Source organism: Amblyomma mixtum, chromosome 3 (assembly GCF_055824585.1).
Source record: "Amblyomma mixtum isolate Tamu chromosome 3, ASM5582458v1, whole genome shotgun sequence".
Classification (NCBI taxonomy): Eukaryota; Metazoa; Arthropoda; class Arachnida; order Ixodida; family Ixodidae; genus Amblyomma; species Amblyomma mixtum.
Genome location: NC_143014.1, coordinates 110,327,877 through 110,341,946, shown reverse-complemented (window position 1 = coordinate 110,341,946; position 14,070 = coordinate 110,327,877). Strand labels below are relative to the sequence as shown.

Genomic DNA, 14,070 nt, shown 5'->3' with positions numbered 1-14,070 from the left:
TCTAATCGCGGAGGTCCCGGCCCCCGTCACCAAGGCCTGCGTGCCGGGGACGGGGAGTAGGGGGCTTCCTTATCTGGCGGAAAATAAAGTTGTTATCATCATCATCATCGCCTGTTGAAACTGAAACAGAAATTCGATTATAAATTATTTAGCGGTCGTAGGAGAATACCACGCGGTATTTCATGTATAATAATGCCTTACGCATCATTACAAACACGAAAACACGCACCAAAAAGTTATTTACCGCTGGCCTCTAACAAACCACTGGTAAAGGCCAACTAAACGTTTTAGAATTCACATGAGCTTAAGGGTCGATTGTGTGAACTTGCAGGTAAAGAATACGAAGTATTTTTGTGCTAGTGTTTGAAATGGTGACGTAATCGCCGAATGAAGCCGAGTAGGCGTTCAGGCTTATCAGCAGTGTATAGTGTGTTAAAAAAAAGGGGGGGGGGGGAGCTTGCTGCGTTAATAATAAAAGAAAACACCGAAATAAGCACCGGCAGTGAAAATGGTCACTGACTGACGCTGTATAATTTTTCGTTGTCAATATGGAATTGAGGACTGCATTTATTGGCAGCAGAAAACCATGTCCTCCCCAGCACGTCAAGACGTTTTGGCTGCCTGCTGAACGACAAATTTGATTAGAAAACAGCGCGTAGTCACGGGACCCAAGAAGAAGTGGTATGACACACCTTTCTTCCAAGTCGTGTTCTCCATCACTGACTACCACAGTTGCAGGCTGTATGCTGTCGCCCCGAGTGGAAATCAGTGGTGGTGATGTCAGGTAATTGCTCTGCGGCTGGAAGAATGCTGTGTCTAAGTGATGTGCTACGAATGTTAAATAGTTATTTCAGCGGTGATGTCAACTGCAACGAAGTTTGCACCTTATCATTTGATGGTACATTACCCGCGTTGTATACTGCTTTTTAAATACGAAAAACGATTTAGCTCACCAGAGGGCTTCAGATATGAGCCATGCGCCCCCCCCCCCCCCCCCCCTCCCCACTCCGCTATTCACCTATGCGCCTAACCGATAGCGTCACCCTATTCTAAATGTCCCTAATGACTCCACCCTACGAGGGGGCGCGCTCATCGAGGCACCCTATTCACTGCTAGGGTGCCCAATAGCGGGCATCAAGGTACCCTAGTGCCTAAGATGCCAGCGCCGCCGTACGGCGGTGCGCTACATCGAGGCACCCTATTCATGGCCGGGCTAGAGGGGTGACGCGCGCGCGCGTCACCCCTCTAGCCCGGCCATGCCCTATTCACTGTCGCGCTGAAGGCGGTGCTGAATGTTCGCCTCAGCGCGTTCGAAACGCACCATGTACAATGGGGGGAAAGGGCGAGTCCGAGTAGCCATAGGGAGAGGGAGATCGCCCAACAGCTCCCCCCCCCCCTCCGCCTTGGATCTGACACTGCCGGTTACCAAAACCTGTTCTGTCCTGCACCGCCAAAGCTAACGTGGTGCACCATCATGGCGCCCGTGACTTCACGTGCAAGTTGCGTTTCGATTCGTACTTGTTCAGTTTTCCACGTAGCGTTAACGCTAGTGTCTCGACGAACTGAAGCCTCGGGGCGCATGGCGCGGCAGCTCGGCGCTCGCATTCAGCTGCAGCCTCACACCGCTCCGCACCGGCTGCCTCGCTCAGATGTCGCTCGTCAGATATGTCCGCTGTCCTGTTCTGCGCTACATCATGTCAGCTACGTCAAACTTCTTCGGGCTTCAATTTCCCACAACGCACACAAAATATTCGGACAGAAAGAAAGACAACACAAAGCGCTGACTTCAACTGATTTTTGTTGCAGTGCGCTGTGCCTACATTTATACACATCAGTGCGTTGGCCTACGTAAGCAAGAACCCACAAATATAGGTGATATGTCACACTACCTCACTGATAGCGGCGTCGAGCGAAGTACCCCACAGAAACTCGTCACTCTCAAAACGACGAAAAAAGACGACACAGCAGATCACGACACGTGAACCGGCCTTGATACAATCATTATGTGCCGGCTCACGTGTCATGGTGTGCTGTGTCGTATTGGAGTGCAGAATTTCATCGTTTTGAGAGTGACGCGATTTTGTGGCGTACTTTGCTCGACACCGCCATCAATGAGGTAGTGTGACTTATCACCAATGTTTTTGGGTTCTTGCTTACGTATGTCAACGCACTGATGTGTATAAATGTAGGAACAGCTCACTGCAATAACAATCAGTTAAGTCAGGGCTTTGTGGTGCGTTTCTTTCTGTCCGTGTCTTGTGTGCGCTGTGGCGAATTGAAGCATGTACAACCAACTAGCCAAGCAGTGCGCCGTGAGCAAATTCTTCGGGCTGACAAACAGCTCGGTCAAGATAGTGCAGTTTCACGCAAGTGAAAAAAGTGGTGCGCCACTGGTTTCGTCGAGCATCTTTCCTCGCTCGCTGGTAGGGCTGGTAGAAAAAAAAAATTTAGTCGACATTTCTAAACACGGTGGGTTTATCACACCTGGGCCCGTTTTGTGGGGAGCCAAATTTTTTAATTTTTGGCAAATTTCCTAGCGGGGATCCAAGCACTGCACAATCGATCGGCGAAGTGCTAATTGGCTGCTGGACTTAAATAAGTTAAGGAATAATATTAAATCCTTGAAATTGACCACACCTTCCTGAATGAGGCTGACAGCTTATAAAAGAAACCCCCCACAGGAAAAGAACAGTCGACATCCCATAGATGAACCCAACGGTGGCATCAGGGTCCAAGATTGGAGGGGAACCGAAGCCATCGAATCTCGGCTATGGTCCTACACCGATTCACAAGCACATGAGTGCACTGCCAGCTCTGCAAGACTGTCACAGATAAGCTGAATAGTCGTGTGGTTTCATTTTCGTCCGTCCGTGAAACGAAGTCCTGTCCCTCCGAACCCCGCACCAGAGCGAGTGTTGGGCCCGCAACGCATACGCACTCGCGCGCACGGACTAGCGGGTGTTGCCAGACCAAGCTGTGCGGCTCTGGGAGGCCAATCGGGCCGCTCCGTCTCTAGCGGCGATGCATGCTGGCTAAGGAGGCCACCAAGGCGGGGCTGGCGCTATCTTTAGGCAGCAGCGCTTGGGCCCTCTAATTTTGGACAAGGAGCAGAGACAGCATCCGCGTGTTCCGCAGCCGCCGCCCACCGCTGTTCGGCGACCGTGCACGAGCGGACCGCGCGCGCGGCAAGAAAAAGTAATATAACATCATGGCATCCACCACGACCACGGTCAGGACCACGGTGGTCAGGGAGGGACCAACCATCAAGTTCGTCTCTGTGCAGCAGGGCTTCATCTCGACCATAAGCGGCCTGCTCACAGCCATCGAAATGGTACGCCCCCCACCCCCGCGCTCGCGCCGCCACCGAATGAGCAGCTCTCCTGGCAGCTGCGTCCTCGCGGCCGCTGGTCAAGAGGCGCTATGTTCTCTGGCAGAGCGTCCAGCGGCAGTCGACGCTTCTCTGGCCCGCGGTAAATTGTAACCTAAAGGTGTCGCTTTCGACGCTAGCACACATGAGACTTGGTTTATTTCCCGGCTTTACTAATTGTGCGTGTGCCAGTCACGCTCGGGGCGCGTAGTAAACGAATGCAACCGCTGGAAAAAATAAAGCATGGGGAATATCTGCACCGAAACGGAAAAGAGTATACTCGGTGATGTGTGAGAGGGACGTTTTGATCAACGGAGGATAATAGCGCGGTTAGTTTTCGCTTGCGAAAAATGGTCACCACGCCTCGCAAGCGAAAGCTGACCGCGCCTTCAACCTTTGCAAATCATGTTGTTTCACTTCTACTTCATTTCTCCACAAGAGTATATATTACGCAATTAATATAACACGAGCTGGCAAAAAAATCTGCAAAAATGGCGCGTTCGCGCGTCGTGGTCACCTTCGACGCTAGAGCACGGCAATATTTTTATCAGTGACGGAAACTTTTTTTTTCCGGCTTCATTACCGTGCAGAGGTCTTGAACGCTGCTATTCGAAGCAATACACTGAAGGTTCGCCCATTCGCTGTTCTTTTTTTTTTAATTTTAGAAAAGAACTTAAGGTTGAACAAAGACGGCTTTTTCGCATCCCAGGACGCAAAAAAAAAAAAAAATGAATCTCACTCGTACTTCACAAGGGACACAGCACGTAGATAGAAATTATTTGTGTGATAGAACGGTATTTGTGTGTGAGCATTTGCTTGTTTGGATTACTATGCCGGGACTGTCGTGACGGGAGTCGATAGAACGACTTGTAGTATGTTGAAGTATCGCGGACAAACGCTGTTGCTTCATGTGAAGGCTTGCGCAAATCGAGCAGAGACGTGTTTTCAGATACGAGTTGCTTTTACCGTGGTCGTTTACATCGGAACTAAATTTTAAACAACAGGATTCCAACGAGTAATTACTCCCTTTTTACAAATCTACTCCCACTTGGGTGATTCATCTAAACAGTCGACCAACCCTGTTCCTACTTCGAGTTACTGATCAATTCGCCCTCGCCTTACCGTAAGCTTGCCGTCCCAGTTAGCTCAGTTGGTAGACTGCTCCAGTGAAGCGGTGGTCCCGGGTTCGAACCCCTGACGAGGACGAATTTTTCTTTAAGTGCGAAGTTCCTTAGCTGTATAGCTTTCCTTTGCAGCCGTATGGCTGCCATTGGGTGGATGCCAAGGAGTAATTACTCCCTTATTAAAATCGACTCCACCTTAGGGGATTCCCCTCAACATTCGACCAATTGTAAGCAGATATGGAGGTTGGTGGAGTTTGGGTCGCATGTTTGCATGGAAAGGGCGATGGCTTGCTCTTTGAAGGCCGTGATAGTTGGAAGTCGGAGTATGAGTGGAGGTGCTCTGCACCGTCATTGAGGCGGCGAAAAGCTGTTTGGCCAGTTTTGGTAGACAAAGGCTGTAATCAGAGGCGATAGAAGTGCACTTTGCTTTCGTCCCAATCCTAGCTGGCTCCACTGCATTGGATTAAGTAGTCCCCCACTTAGCTTAGCAGGCAGCCGGATAAACCTGGAACCACCAAGATTTATCCGGCTGCCCTGCGCTGGAGTGTAGCGGGCGGAAAGCGCCAGGAGTGGCCCAGTGTCGTGAGTCGGTTGGTTGACCTCTGTAACGTGTGTTGTGACATGAGTGATAGCCGAGCTCTCTGACCTGTACGCACGCACGATGACCGCACAACTAACTGGCGAAAGCGCGCTCTGCAGCCAATGGAAAGAGTGCGTTCGTTTTCATTTTTCAGGTTTTGGGCATAATTGTCTTCTCGCTGGCCATGCTGTGGCTCACCAGGGGAGCCGTTCTCTTCCTCATCCTGATATCCTTCACCTTCTGGGTAATGTCCTTCCTAATTCTCGTCTCATCGGCGTTTTCAGCCACTGGAACATTGCTACCGACGACGCTGTTCGTAAGTTGACTTGCTCTTTTACGTTTCCAAAAAATGTACCCACTCACAAGATCAGCCGGGATAGGTCCTGAGCTCATTAAACCTTGGCGAAATAAACGTCACAGTCGTGGGGATAAAACGATGCGTATCGCAAGTACGTAACGATGAGATCACTAGTCAGGCTACTGGCCGCTCGTGTGCAAACTTCCCTCGCTCAGCCGCTCTTATGCAGTCTCTAATATACTTTATTCCTGCATGCGCTGATGTTTTTTAGAGGTGCATGTTTGTTTGTTTTTTCATGAAAGTGGGGCATAGCAGCAGTTTCGATATGCCTGTGCTCCTTTGCACTGCTTGAGTGCATGTCAGCTTCACCTTCAACGCGCGAAAATGGAAACACTGCAATGAAAAACTTCGTTTGGTATATTCATTCCCTCCTTTATAATTATCATTGACACCTGTACTGTTCTCTGCGATGAGATGCGACCTTGTGACAAATGCTACAGAGACTATTCCGAAATAAGAACGCGAGCACAGTAAGCGCGATTCTTTTACAGAGGGCAAAAGAGTTGCAGAGGAAGGCAGTTAGTAAGCCCGCAGAAGAAATACGAATTACAAGGACGGACACGAGCCATCATGCACGCAAATGCGCGCTTGCCTGCTTACCCTCAAGAGACAAGCAGTGAATTCAGCATCCACTAAAGGTTTACATGGACTTTGATTATTAGCAGAACTAATCGCCCATACAGTTACACGTTCTGCGAGCTTTGTCACGAGGCCAAGTGCAGTCAGGAAGATATGTCCGGAACTCTCTGCGGACTTTTTATAACCTTTTATGGCTGTGCTGAAAACAGTGGTTCTACATATGTACCGCGTTCGAAGCTTCTTGGCTTACGAGTTTTGTGCGCACGCGCTTTCTGTGCCAAACGAGCATCCGTTCACTCCTGAGTAAAGCTCGGGTATATACGGACGAAACGTTCTTGATGCCCACCCCCGAACAAAATAACGGTGCGCGGAGTTGACAAAAAAAAAAAAAAGAGGTGCAAGGCATAGCTGGTGACGAGTAGCTGGTCTTTCAAGCATCAGAATCAGTCGCCACGAAGTTGCAGAATTCATGCGAGCCCTGCATAGTAGCTGTTTGCAGTGAGCCGCGCACTGCACTCACAGTCGTCGCCGAAGATCGAGTGCTCACTCGAACTCGCCGTTTTTGTGTGCGTAGAGCCTACGTATTTCAATGTGCGCGTCGCCTATAGCGCGGAAGTTGCATGCATCACGCCCGATGCCTCACTAACACCATTGCTCTTCGAGCTTTGTTGTAATAACGCTTATGGGCCTTAGCGTGCGCTATTGCAAACTGCGCTCGAAAGGGGGTGATGTGCTGGCTTGTGCGCTTGAGTAAAAAGCACGCCGCGGGCGCGAGACAACAAGCACGGAACAGAGAGAACGACTAGCGCCTATGTCGTCCTCTTCGTCCCGTGCTCTGGCCGTGGCCCCGGTTACGCGAACAGGGCTCAGGGCCTGTCCAGCCACCGCACGGCCAGGGTGGCAACGCGTAGTGACCCCAACCTGTCTCCCCCCATTTGCAGTACATGGTGTTTCACTGCACGGCTTTCCTCTTCTACTTGAGCGGCGGTGTTTCGACGATCATCAGCAGCTACCACGGCGTCACCATCGCGGCCGGGGTGAGCTCTTGAGTTGGACGTCTCAGTCGGATATCCGACCGCCCGCCTGCGCCTTATCTGCGTGAAAGAAACATGTTAACGTGGACACTGGCGTTCTGATGATTAACGTAGATAATGCTTGTCATTACCAGTCCCTCTTCGTTGTCAAATGTTAGCCAGTGCTTTAAAGGATGAGCAGAGTGGGTTGTCTCGCGTGCTTAGTCACGCAGCACGATGAAGCAGGCATCGGAGGATTTGCATTTCACTTCAGATTGCTTTTTAAAGGCTATTAACACGACCTTTCTGAAACTTCTTGCGGCACCGCAGTAGTGGTGGTAAAATAATGCTGCCAATTTCGCATCGTCATTTTTGAGCGTTGCCCGAAAACTGAAATTGCACTACGTTACACTATAATATGTTGTACAGTAAAGTGTTATAATTATCATATATTCAGCCGTTTATAAAATAGCCACTAAGAGTACAGGACCGGATACGGACATCACGCTTCCCACAAAAAAACACAGTAATGGCGGGAGCTTGAGGTGCATCCACGCCGAGAAGTAGAGCACTGACATTGAGCTTTCTAGACCAGCCCACCGACCGGTTCGTGCGGCAAGCGGCCTTTCTTATATTGTCCGTCTGCCTCTTCCAACAGGTTCTCGGACTGGTGGCCTCGGTCTTCCATCTGATTCACACCGGATTCGCTTACAAGAAGAAAATATGAGCCAAGCCATCGTGACGGCCTTTTACAACTGATGTCTCACAACGAGGTTATTCGAAGCCAGACAGCGGCGACAAGCGCGAGCAACACTCGTGCAGTGAGCAGTGAAGCGGTGGGGGACGGGGTTCAGGGAGGCGCTGCGCAGCGCTCGACCTGCTTCGCTTTGCAGTGCGATGAAGCTGTGTGCGCCGCGGCATGTATACGCTACGTAGACGTCATCTATGCACAATTCGCTGTTTTCACCGGGCAATTATGTGTCATACGTGTAATGTAAGCTCAGCTGCCAATATCGGTGACGCGCTAGAGCGAACGACACCGCGAGCTTGTATCATGCTTATCGTGCAGTGAAATGTTTTCTTATCTTTTTGACGTCGAAATAAACTAACTCATTCGAAAGACATCTTTCTTCTGAGCTACTGAGGAGGAGCTTCACGAACTTTGCAGTGCCTCTAAAGGAGTACGAGGAGCACGCACGAAAAACGAGAAATACAGACATGAAGACGAGGAGCGGGATTTGCTGGCCTGCAGCGCTGGTTCGTACGTAAGATCAGCTCACGAACGGCGGTGTACGTGATTTGCCAGAACAGATAGCGCCAAGAGAGGGAATATGCCGGCCAACCACGAACGGGTCTTACGAACGGTTCTTACGGACGAATGGATTTTCGAATCCAATCCCTAATGTACCCTACTCCTGGAAAGCGTGCACCGCCACACACACACCTGTATTGAGAGAAAGCGATAGAAGTGGTACTGACGATAGTTCTAAGAGTGATGATAAGAGGAGGAGGAGGGGGGGGAAGGGGGGGATCGGTGCACGTTGACCGTTACATATGAACAGGTAAAAACCTATTTCCTAATATTATTTTGAATATCCGTATTTAGCGCATGAATAGATCCCTCAAATCTGGAGCAGTCTTACTATGCGATTAGCCTATGGGCAGTGTAAGGCACAGTGCAAAGCCACTGTTTTTCGAAATGTGGCGGATCGCAGTCACGCGTGCTTAAAGGGAACAAAACGGAGAGGGCTGCGCGTGGAGAACGGTAGAGAGGCAGTTGCAGTAGGGGGCGCACAAGTGGTAGACGGGGCAGAACGACGGAAGGCGCTGCGCGCTCGTTTATGCTACGCAGTGTACTGCACAACGTTCGCTCGCATATTCTATGGTGTGGGCGCGAGCTAATTGTTAATCCGTGGTAAACGTAAAGCGCGGCAAACACAGGGACGTAAAAAAGACGTCTTGTCCGTCGTCGTTCTGTCACGCCTGGCACAAAATTTCGCCAAAGTGAAGGAAAATAGAAGGCAGAATCCCACCATTGGGCACCGAACACTTTGCATCCGCATGCCGCGTGCGATGCTTGTGCAACTGGAATACGGTGGCGGCTGCCCTACCTTGTTGGGTATTTAAATGTATGTTCATGCACCCTAGCCTTGATTGTGTTCTTGATATTGGTAAACTTTTCTTTCCTATGGGGGAGACTCCCCATAAGTCGTACTCCGATTTTGAGGTTACGTGTGTTAAACGGCGCCACCTTTGTCTATGGCCATGGATGTGGAACGTTCTGTGAGGCTGGAAGCGCCACGTATACCGTGGTCGAAGTGACCGCGGTCCACTGAGTTGATAACAGCACCGCAGCCGACATGTGCGAGTTGTGGGTTCAGTCCGCAAAGGCAGTGTGTAGCCGTTTCTTGACAGTTGTCTGTGACGGAGGAATATTAACTGCGTAATTCCTCAGTGTAAGTCGAAATAAAAACTTTGCCTTGTGCGCTTCTCGGATTCTGAGACTGTTGGCCGCATCGAATTAGATGTTAGCCATACATTCTTGAAGCGATTCGCCTGCTGTGCCCGCCAGCAAATAATGCTTAAGCGAAGAGCCTGACGAATGGAATTTAGTAAGCATCGTCACACTTGCCCTCAGCGGTGTAGAGGATATGATGTACTTCGTCCAGCATTGCACAACTTTTCGCAAAAGCATGTCTGTCTTAACTTAGCGGGTGAAGGACCTTTCACGAGGCAGCTGCATCTCGTACGTACTTGCTTGGAAGTTTTCTCTATACGGCGCGAGTTTTCGCGGCTGTTGTTAAATGCGCTTGAATGTCAAAATCCGTAAAGTTTCAGAGGCGTATCAGCAACATGGGACGAAAACGAAATTTGGAAATCCAACAGCAGCCAAATTTTAAGGTCAAGTGGTTTAGTTCTTAGAGTATCTACCCCAAGAGAACATCAATATGAATAGAATGTAGATCCGAGAACCTTTCAGAGGCGTCAAGATATAAATTTCATCAAAAAACGCAAAGCTTAGTGAGAATGAAAATAGCTTGAACCTCAAATACTCATGGCCATACTCACTGTACACTCGTCCGTACTACGGGTGACGGAAATTTCGCGACAAGTTTAATAGCTGAGCCTCGTAAATTATTTTCAGAACAAAACATGCAGAGTGCGACAAATTATTTTTATTTATTTATGGGGCTTAGCATCCCGCTAGGAGGGGCGCCGTAGTGGAGAGCTCCGTATTATTTTCGATCATTTGAGATTCTATAGCGTGCACTGACATCGCACACCACACGGGCGTTTCTGCTTCTCGCCTCCATTGAAGTACGGCCGCCGCGACCGGGACCATTCCGCTTCCTTGGGATCAGTAGCCGAACGCCAAAACCAATGAGCCACCTCGGTGGGTGATAGCGTGAAAAAAAATTAGATAATTCTTGACTTGTCGTGCTGCAGCGTTGGCGTAGAGGTAGACATTCCGCCTCGCGTGCAAAAGAAGCAGGGTTCGAACCAGGCTCCGCGCAATACTCCACCAGGTTTAAATAAATAAATAGCTCCGCGTGTCGATTGAATTTACATAACCAGGCCTGCGGTGCTGCCTAATTTCGATGACCACAACCTACAAAGCACGCCCTCACCGGAGCAGAATATGGCCACTCTGGTGTAGTACTTGGCCGCAACCATCTATGAACAAACCAACAAACCCTCACCCCCGAGTCCCCAGCGGCTGCGGAGCAACTGACCAAGGCGGCGGTCAGACCTGTGACGCAGCGGAGGGTGCTAAGAATCTCTGGCTCCAGACAGGCCGCCATTGGAAACCGAACCTGTTAACGTTTAGCGCTAGAATATTGTCCAGTGAGGCTAGCCCACTAGTGCTGCTGGAGGAAATAGCGGGTATTAAATGGGATGTCACAGGGATTAGTGAGGTTAGGAAGACAGATTAGGCCTATACAGTACTAAAGGGCGGGCACGTACTGTGCTATCGTGGATTAACGGACAGACAAGAACTAGGTGTGGGATTCCTCATCAATCAGGATATAGGTGGCAACATAGAGGAGTTCTATAGTATTAACGAGAGGGTGGCAGCTATCGTAATTGGGATTAATAAGAGGTACAAGCTGAAGATGGTGCAGGCCTATATGCGCCTACATCAAGCCATGATGACCAGATCGTTGAAAGCTTTTATGAAGACGTGGAATCGGCCTTGAACAAAGTAAAATCACACTAGACTGTACTAATGGGCGACTTCAATGCGAAGGTAGGCAAGAAGCAGGCCGCAGACCAGGCGGTAGGCGACTATGGCATGGGAGAGTTATAGTAGAGTTCACAGATAGAAATAATTTACGGATCATGGACACCTTCTTCCGGAAACGACAGAACAGGAAGTGGACGTGGAAAAGCCCCAAAGGTCAGGCTGAAATTAATTAGACTTCATGGTATGCGCTCACTCCGGTATCGTGCAGGAAGTGCAGGTCCTCGGAACGGTACCTTATAGCGACAACAGAATGGTAAGGTCTCGAATTAGCTTAGACCTGAAGACGGCACGGAAGAAATTAGTGCAGCGGGAGCCCATTAACGAGTTTTTGGTAAGAGGTAAAGCAGAGAAATTCGGGATATCGCTGAAGTACAAATATTCAGTTCCAACTGAGGAAGACGATATTAATGTTGAAAGAATGAACGATAATATCGCAGCTATAATTACGGAGTGTGCAGTAGAAGCAGGCGGTAGGATGGTTCGAAAGGATACCGGCAAGCTATTTAAGGAAGCGAAAAATCAGATTAAGGAACGCCAAAGCATGAGAGCGTCTAACAGTACGGACAGAATAGAACTGGCAGAGCTATCAGAGTTAATAAATAAGCGCAAGGTAACCGACATAAGGAAGTTTAACATTGAGAAAATCGAGCATGCTCTAAAGAACGGAGGTAGCCTAAAAGTAGTGCAGAGGAAACTAGGCTTAGGTAAGAACCAAATGTATGCGCAAAGAGACAAAGTCGGTAAATTCATTAGCAATGTAAATAAGATGGTTAAAGTAGCCGAAGAGCTCTACACATCTGTACAGTAGCCAATGTAATCAGAACGTTAATAAGACAGTAGAGCACAGCAAAAGTATATCCCGCCCGTAACGAAAGAGGAAGTAAAGAAAGCCTTAAGAGCAATGCAAAGGGGGAAAGCGCTGTACACACACACACACACACACACACACACACACACACACACACACACACACACACACACACACACACACACACACACACACACACACACACACACACGCACACACACACACACACGCACACGCACACGCACACACACACACACACACACATACACACGCACGTGCACGGACGCACGCACGCACACACACGTACGCACACGCGCGCACACACATATCCTTTCAGTATATACCTATGTAGAATAAATACCATGATAGAAAAAAGAAGTCTCGGTAGCACAGTAAGCAGCGTGTCAGTCTCATAACCTGAAGGTCGTGAGTACGATCCTCACCCGGGGCAAGGCGGTGTTTACTTCTATTTCTCCACGCCTCATCCATGGCGCCGCTGGTAGCGCTGCAAGACAAAACGTGTATTGGGCATTACTGAGTAGGCTTCCACCTTAGGCTAGGACCCTTTGCGACAGCCTCTCATCCGCCTCGGTAGCGCAGATTCTACTTCCGGCCACTGGCGTGTACGGACGCAGGATCATGAGCTCCCACGGAGCGGCGACGGCGGCCATCGATGGCCGCGGAAACAGGTTCAGCGCCGAAGACAAGGAGTATGAGATCTTTTTGCCTACCCTGCCCAACGGACGTGTTGTTCTAAACACAGTTTTTTTGCACGGAGATGTGCGTGTGAGACCTTGCAGGGTCGAAGACTTCAGGGACGCCCTCGCCAACACTGGTGCGCTCCCCGACGTCGTGGCGTTGGGGGCGTACCAGGTAAACCACGTGTGGGCGGTAACCTTCAGCAGCCCAGAAGCCGCGAAGAAATTAGCCGCCTTGAAGGAGCTTGAGGTAAAGGGACGCCGGTGCATTGTTTTCGACCCGGAGGATCAGCAGGTAAAGCTGCGCCTGCATTGGATGCTGCACGGCGTCGCCGATGACGACATCCGGACTGCTTTCGCGGCGTTCGGAAACGTGACCGAGGTGACGCGGGAGCGTTGGCGCGTTCAAGGAATGAAAGAGAAGGGATCCACCACGAGAACAGTGCTGCTCAAGTTGAAGCCAGGTATGAAGGTGGACGACCTGCCCCACCAGGTTCGAGTCGCCGGCGAGTTAGCTCTCGTGGTGGTGCCCGGGCGGCCGATGCAGTGCCTGCGTTGCCACGGCGCGGGTCACGTTCGTCGCGACTGCAAGGTTCCCAGGTGCTCCAAGTGCAGGCGCTACGGACACGCGGACGAGGACTGCGTCCGTACCTACGCGTCTGCGACCGGGCTCGGAGGTAAAGGAGACAGCGCTGAGCTGATGGATGTCGCGGAGGCTGAGGACGCAGCGAGGGGTACCAACGAGTTGGGCAACCTCCCTGTGTCGCTGGACACGTCGGCGACTTCAAGCGGCGACGCCCCCCTTGCCAGTGCACCAGGACTCCAGCCACCAACGGGAGACTCGCCTCAGTCAAAGGAGGCGACTTCGGGGGATGCAAAAAGCCTACCAGTGCCCATGGACTTTGTAGCGAAGGAGCCTACCGAGGGTCATCGGCAGAACACCGGTGGCCGTGCGACCACTGTGGCTACGCCTGGGAAGCGTCCCCATGGAGACACCAGCCCCGACGGCGACAAGGAGGCGGCTCCCAGCGTAGAGGAACCACCAGCAAAGACGCCTCAAGCAAGGCGGGCCAGTTTTCGGCCGCGCCCTAACCTTGCGAGCGAGAAGCGCCCCGGCGACAAGGCGCCTCCCGAGCTGGGCCAGGTGCACGCTCAGGATGACGCCGGCGGCGATGGCGGCGGTGGCGTCTAGCCATGTGCTGGACGCGAGAGGTAAGCACCATGCTTTCGGTCTCTTCTTCTTATGTAAAAATGGCTCCTGCATCTCCGCTGAAAGTCGCCTCCCTGAATGTTAGAG

General features: G+C 50.8%; 1 protein-coding gene across 1 annotated transcript; it reads left to right on the top strand.

The window, feature by feature from the left end:
• Positions 1 to 3,093: 3,093 nt before the first annotated feature.
• On the top strand, positions 3,094 to 8,143 carry LOC149351400 (uncharacterized). Its single transcript, XM_089577013.1, has 4 exons — positions 3,094 to 3,331; positions 5,226 to 5,387; positions 6,950 to 7,045; positions 7,680 to 8,143. Exons 1-4 carry the CDS (start codon positions 3,209 to 3,211, stop codon positions 7,746 to 7,748), a joined length of 450 nt encoding a protein of 149 aa, XP_089433139.1. The 5' UTR covers positions 3,094 to 3,208; the 3' UTR covers positions 7,749 to 8,143.
• The last annotated feature ends 5,927 nt before the right edge of the window (positions 8,144 to 14,070 follow it).

Excerpts from the sequence above, each read along its gene's own strand:
- LOC149351400 (XM_089577013.1), top strand. The coding sequence starts at position 3,209 with ATGGCATCCACCACGACCACGGTCAGGACCACGGTGGTCAGGGAGGGA. Across the intron at positions 3,332-5,225 it reads TGCTCACAGCCATCGAAATG|GTTTTGGGCATAATTGTCTT; the intron begins GTACGCCCCCCA and ends TTCATTTTTCAG. Across the intron at positions 7,046-7,679 it reads GCGTCACCATCGCGGCCGGG|GTTCTCGGACTGGTGGCCTC; the intron begins GTGAGCTCTTGA and ends CTCTTCCAACAG.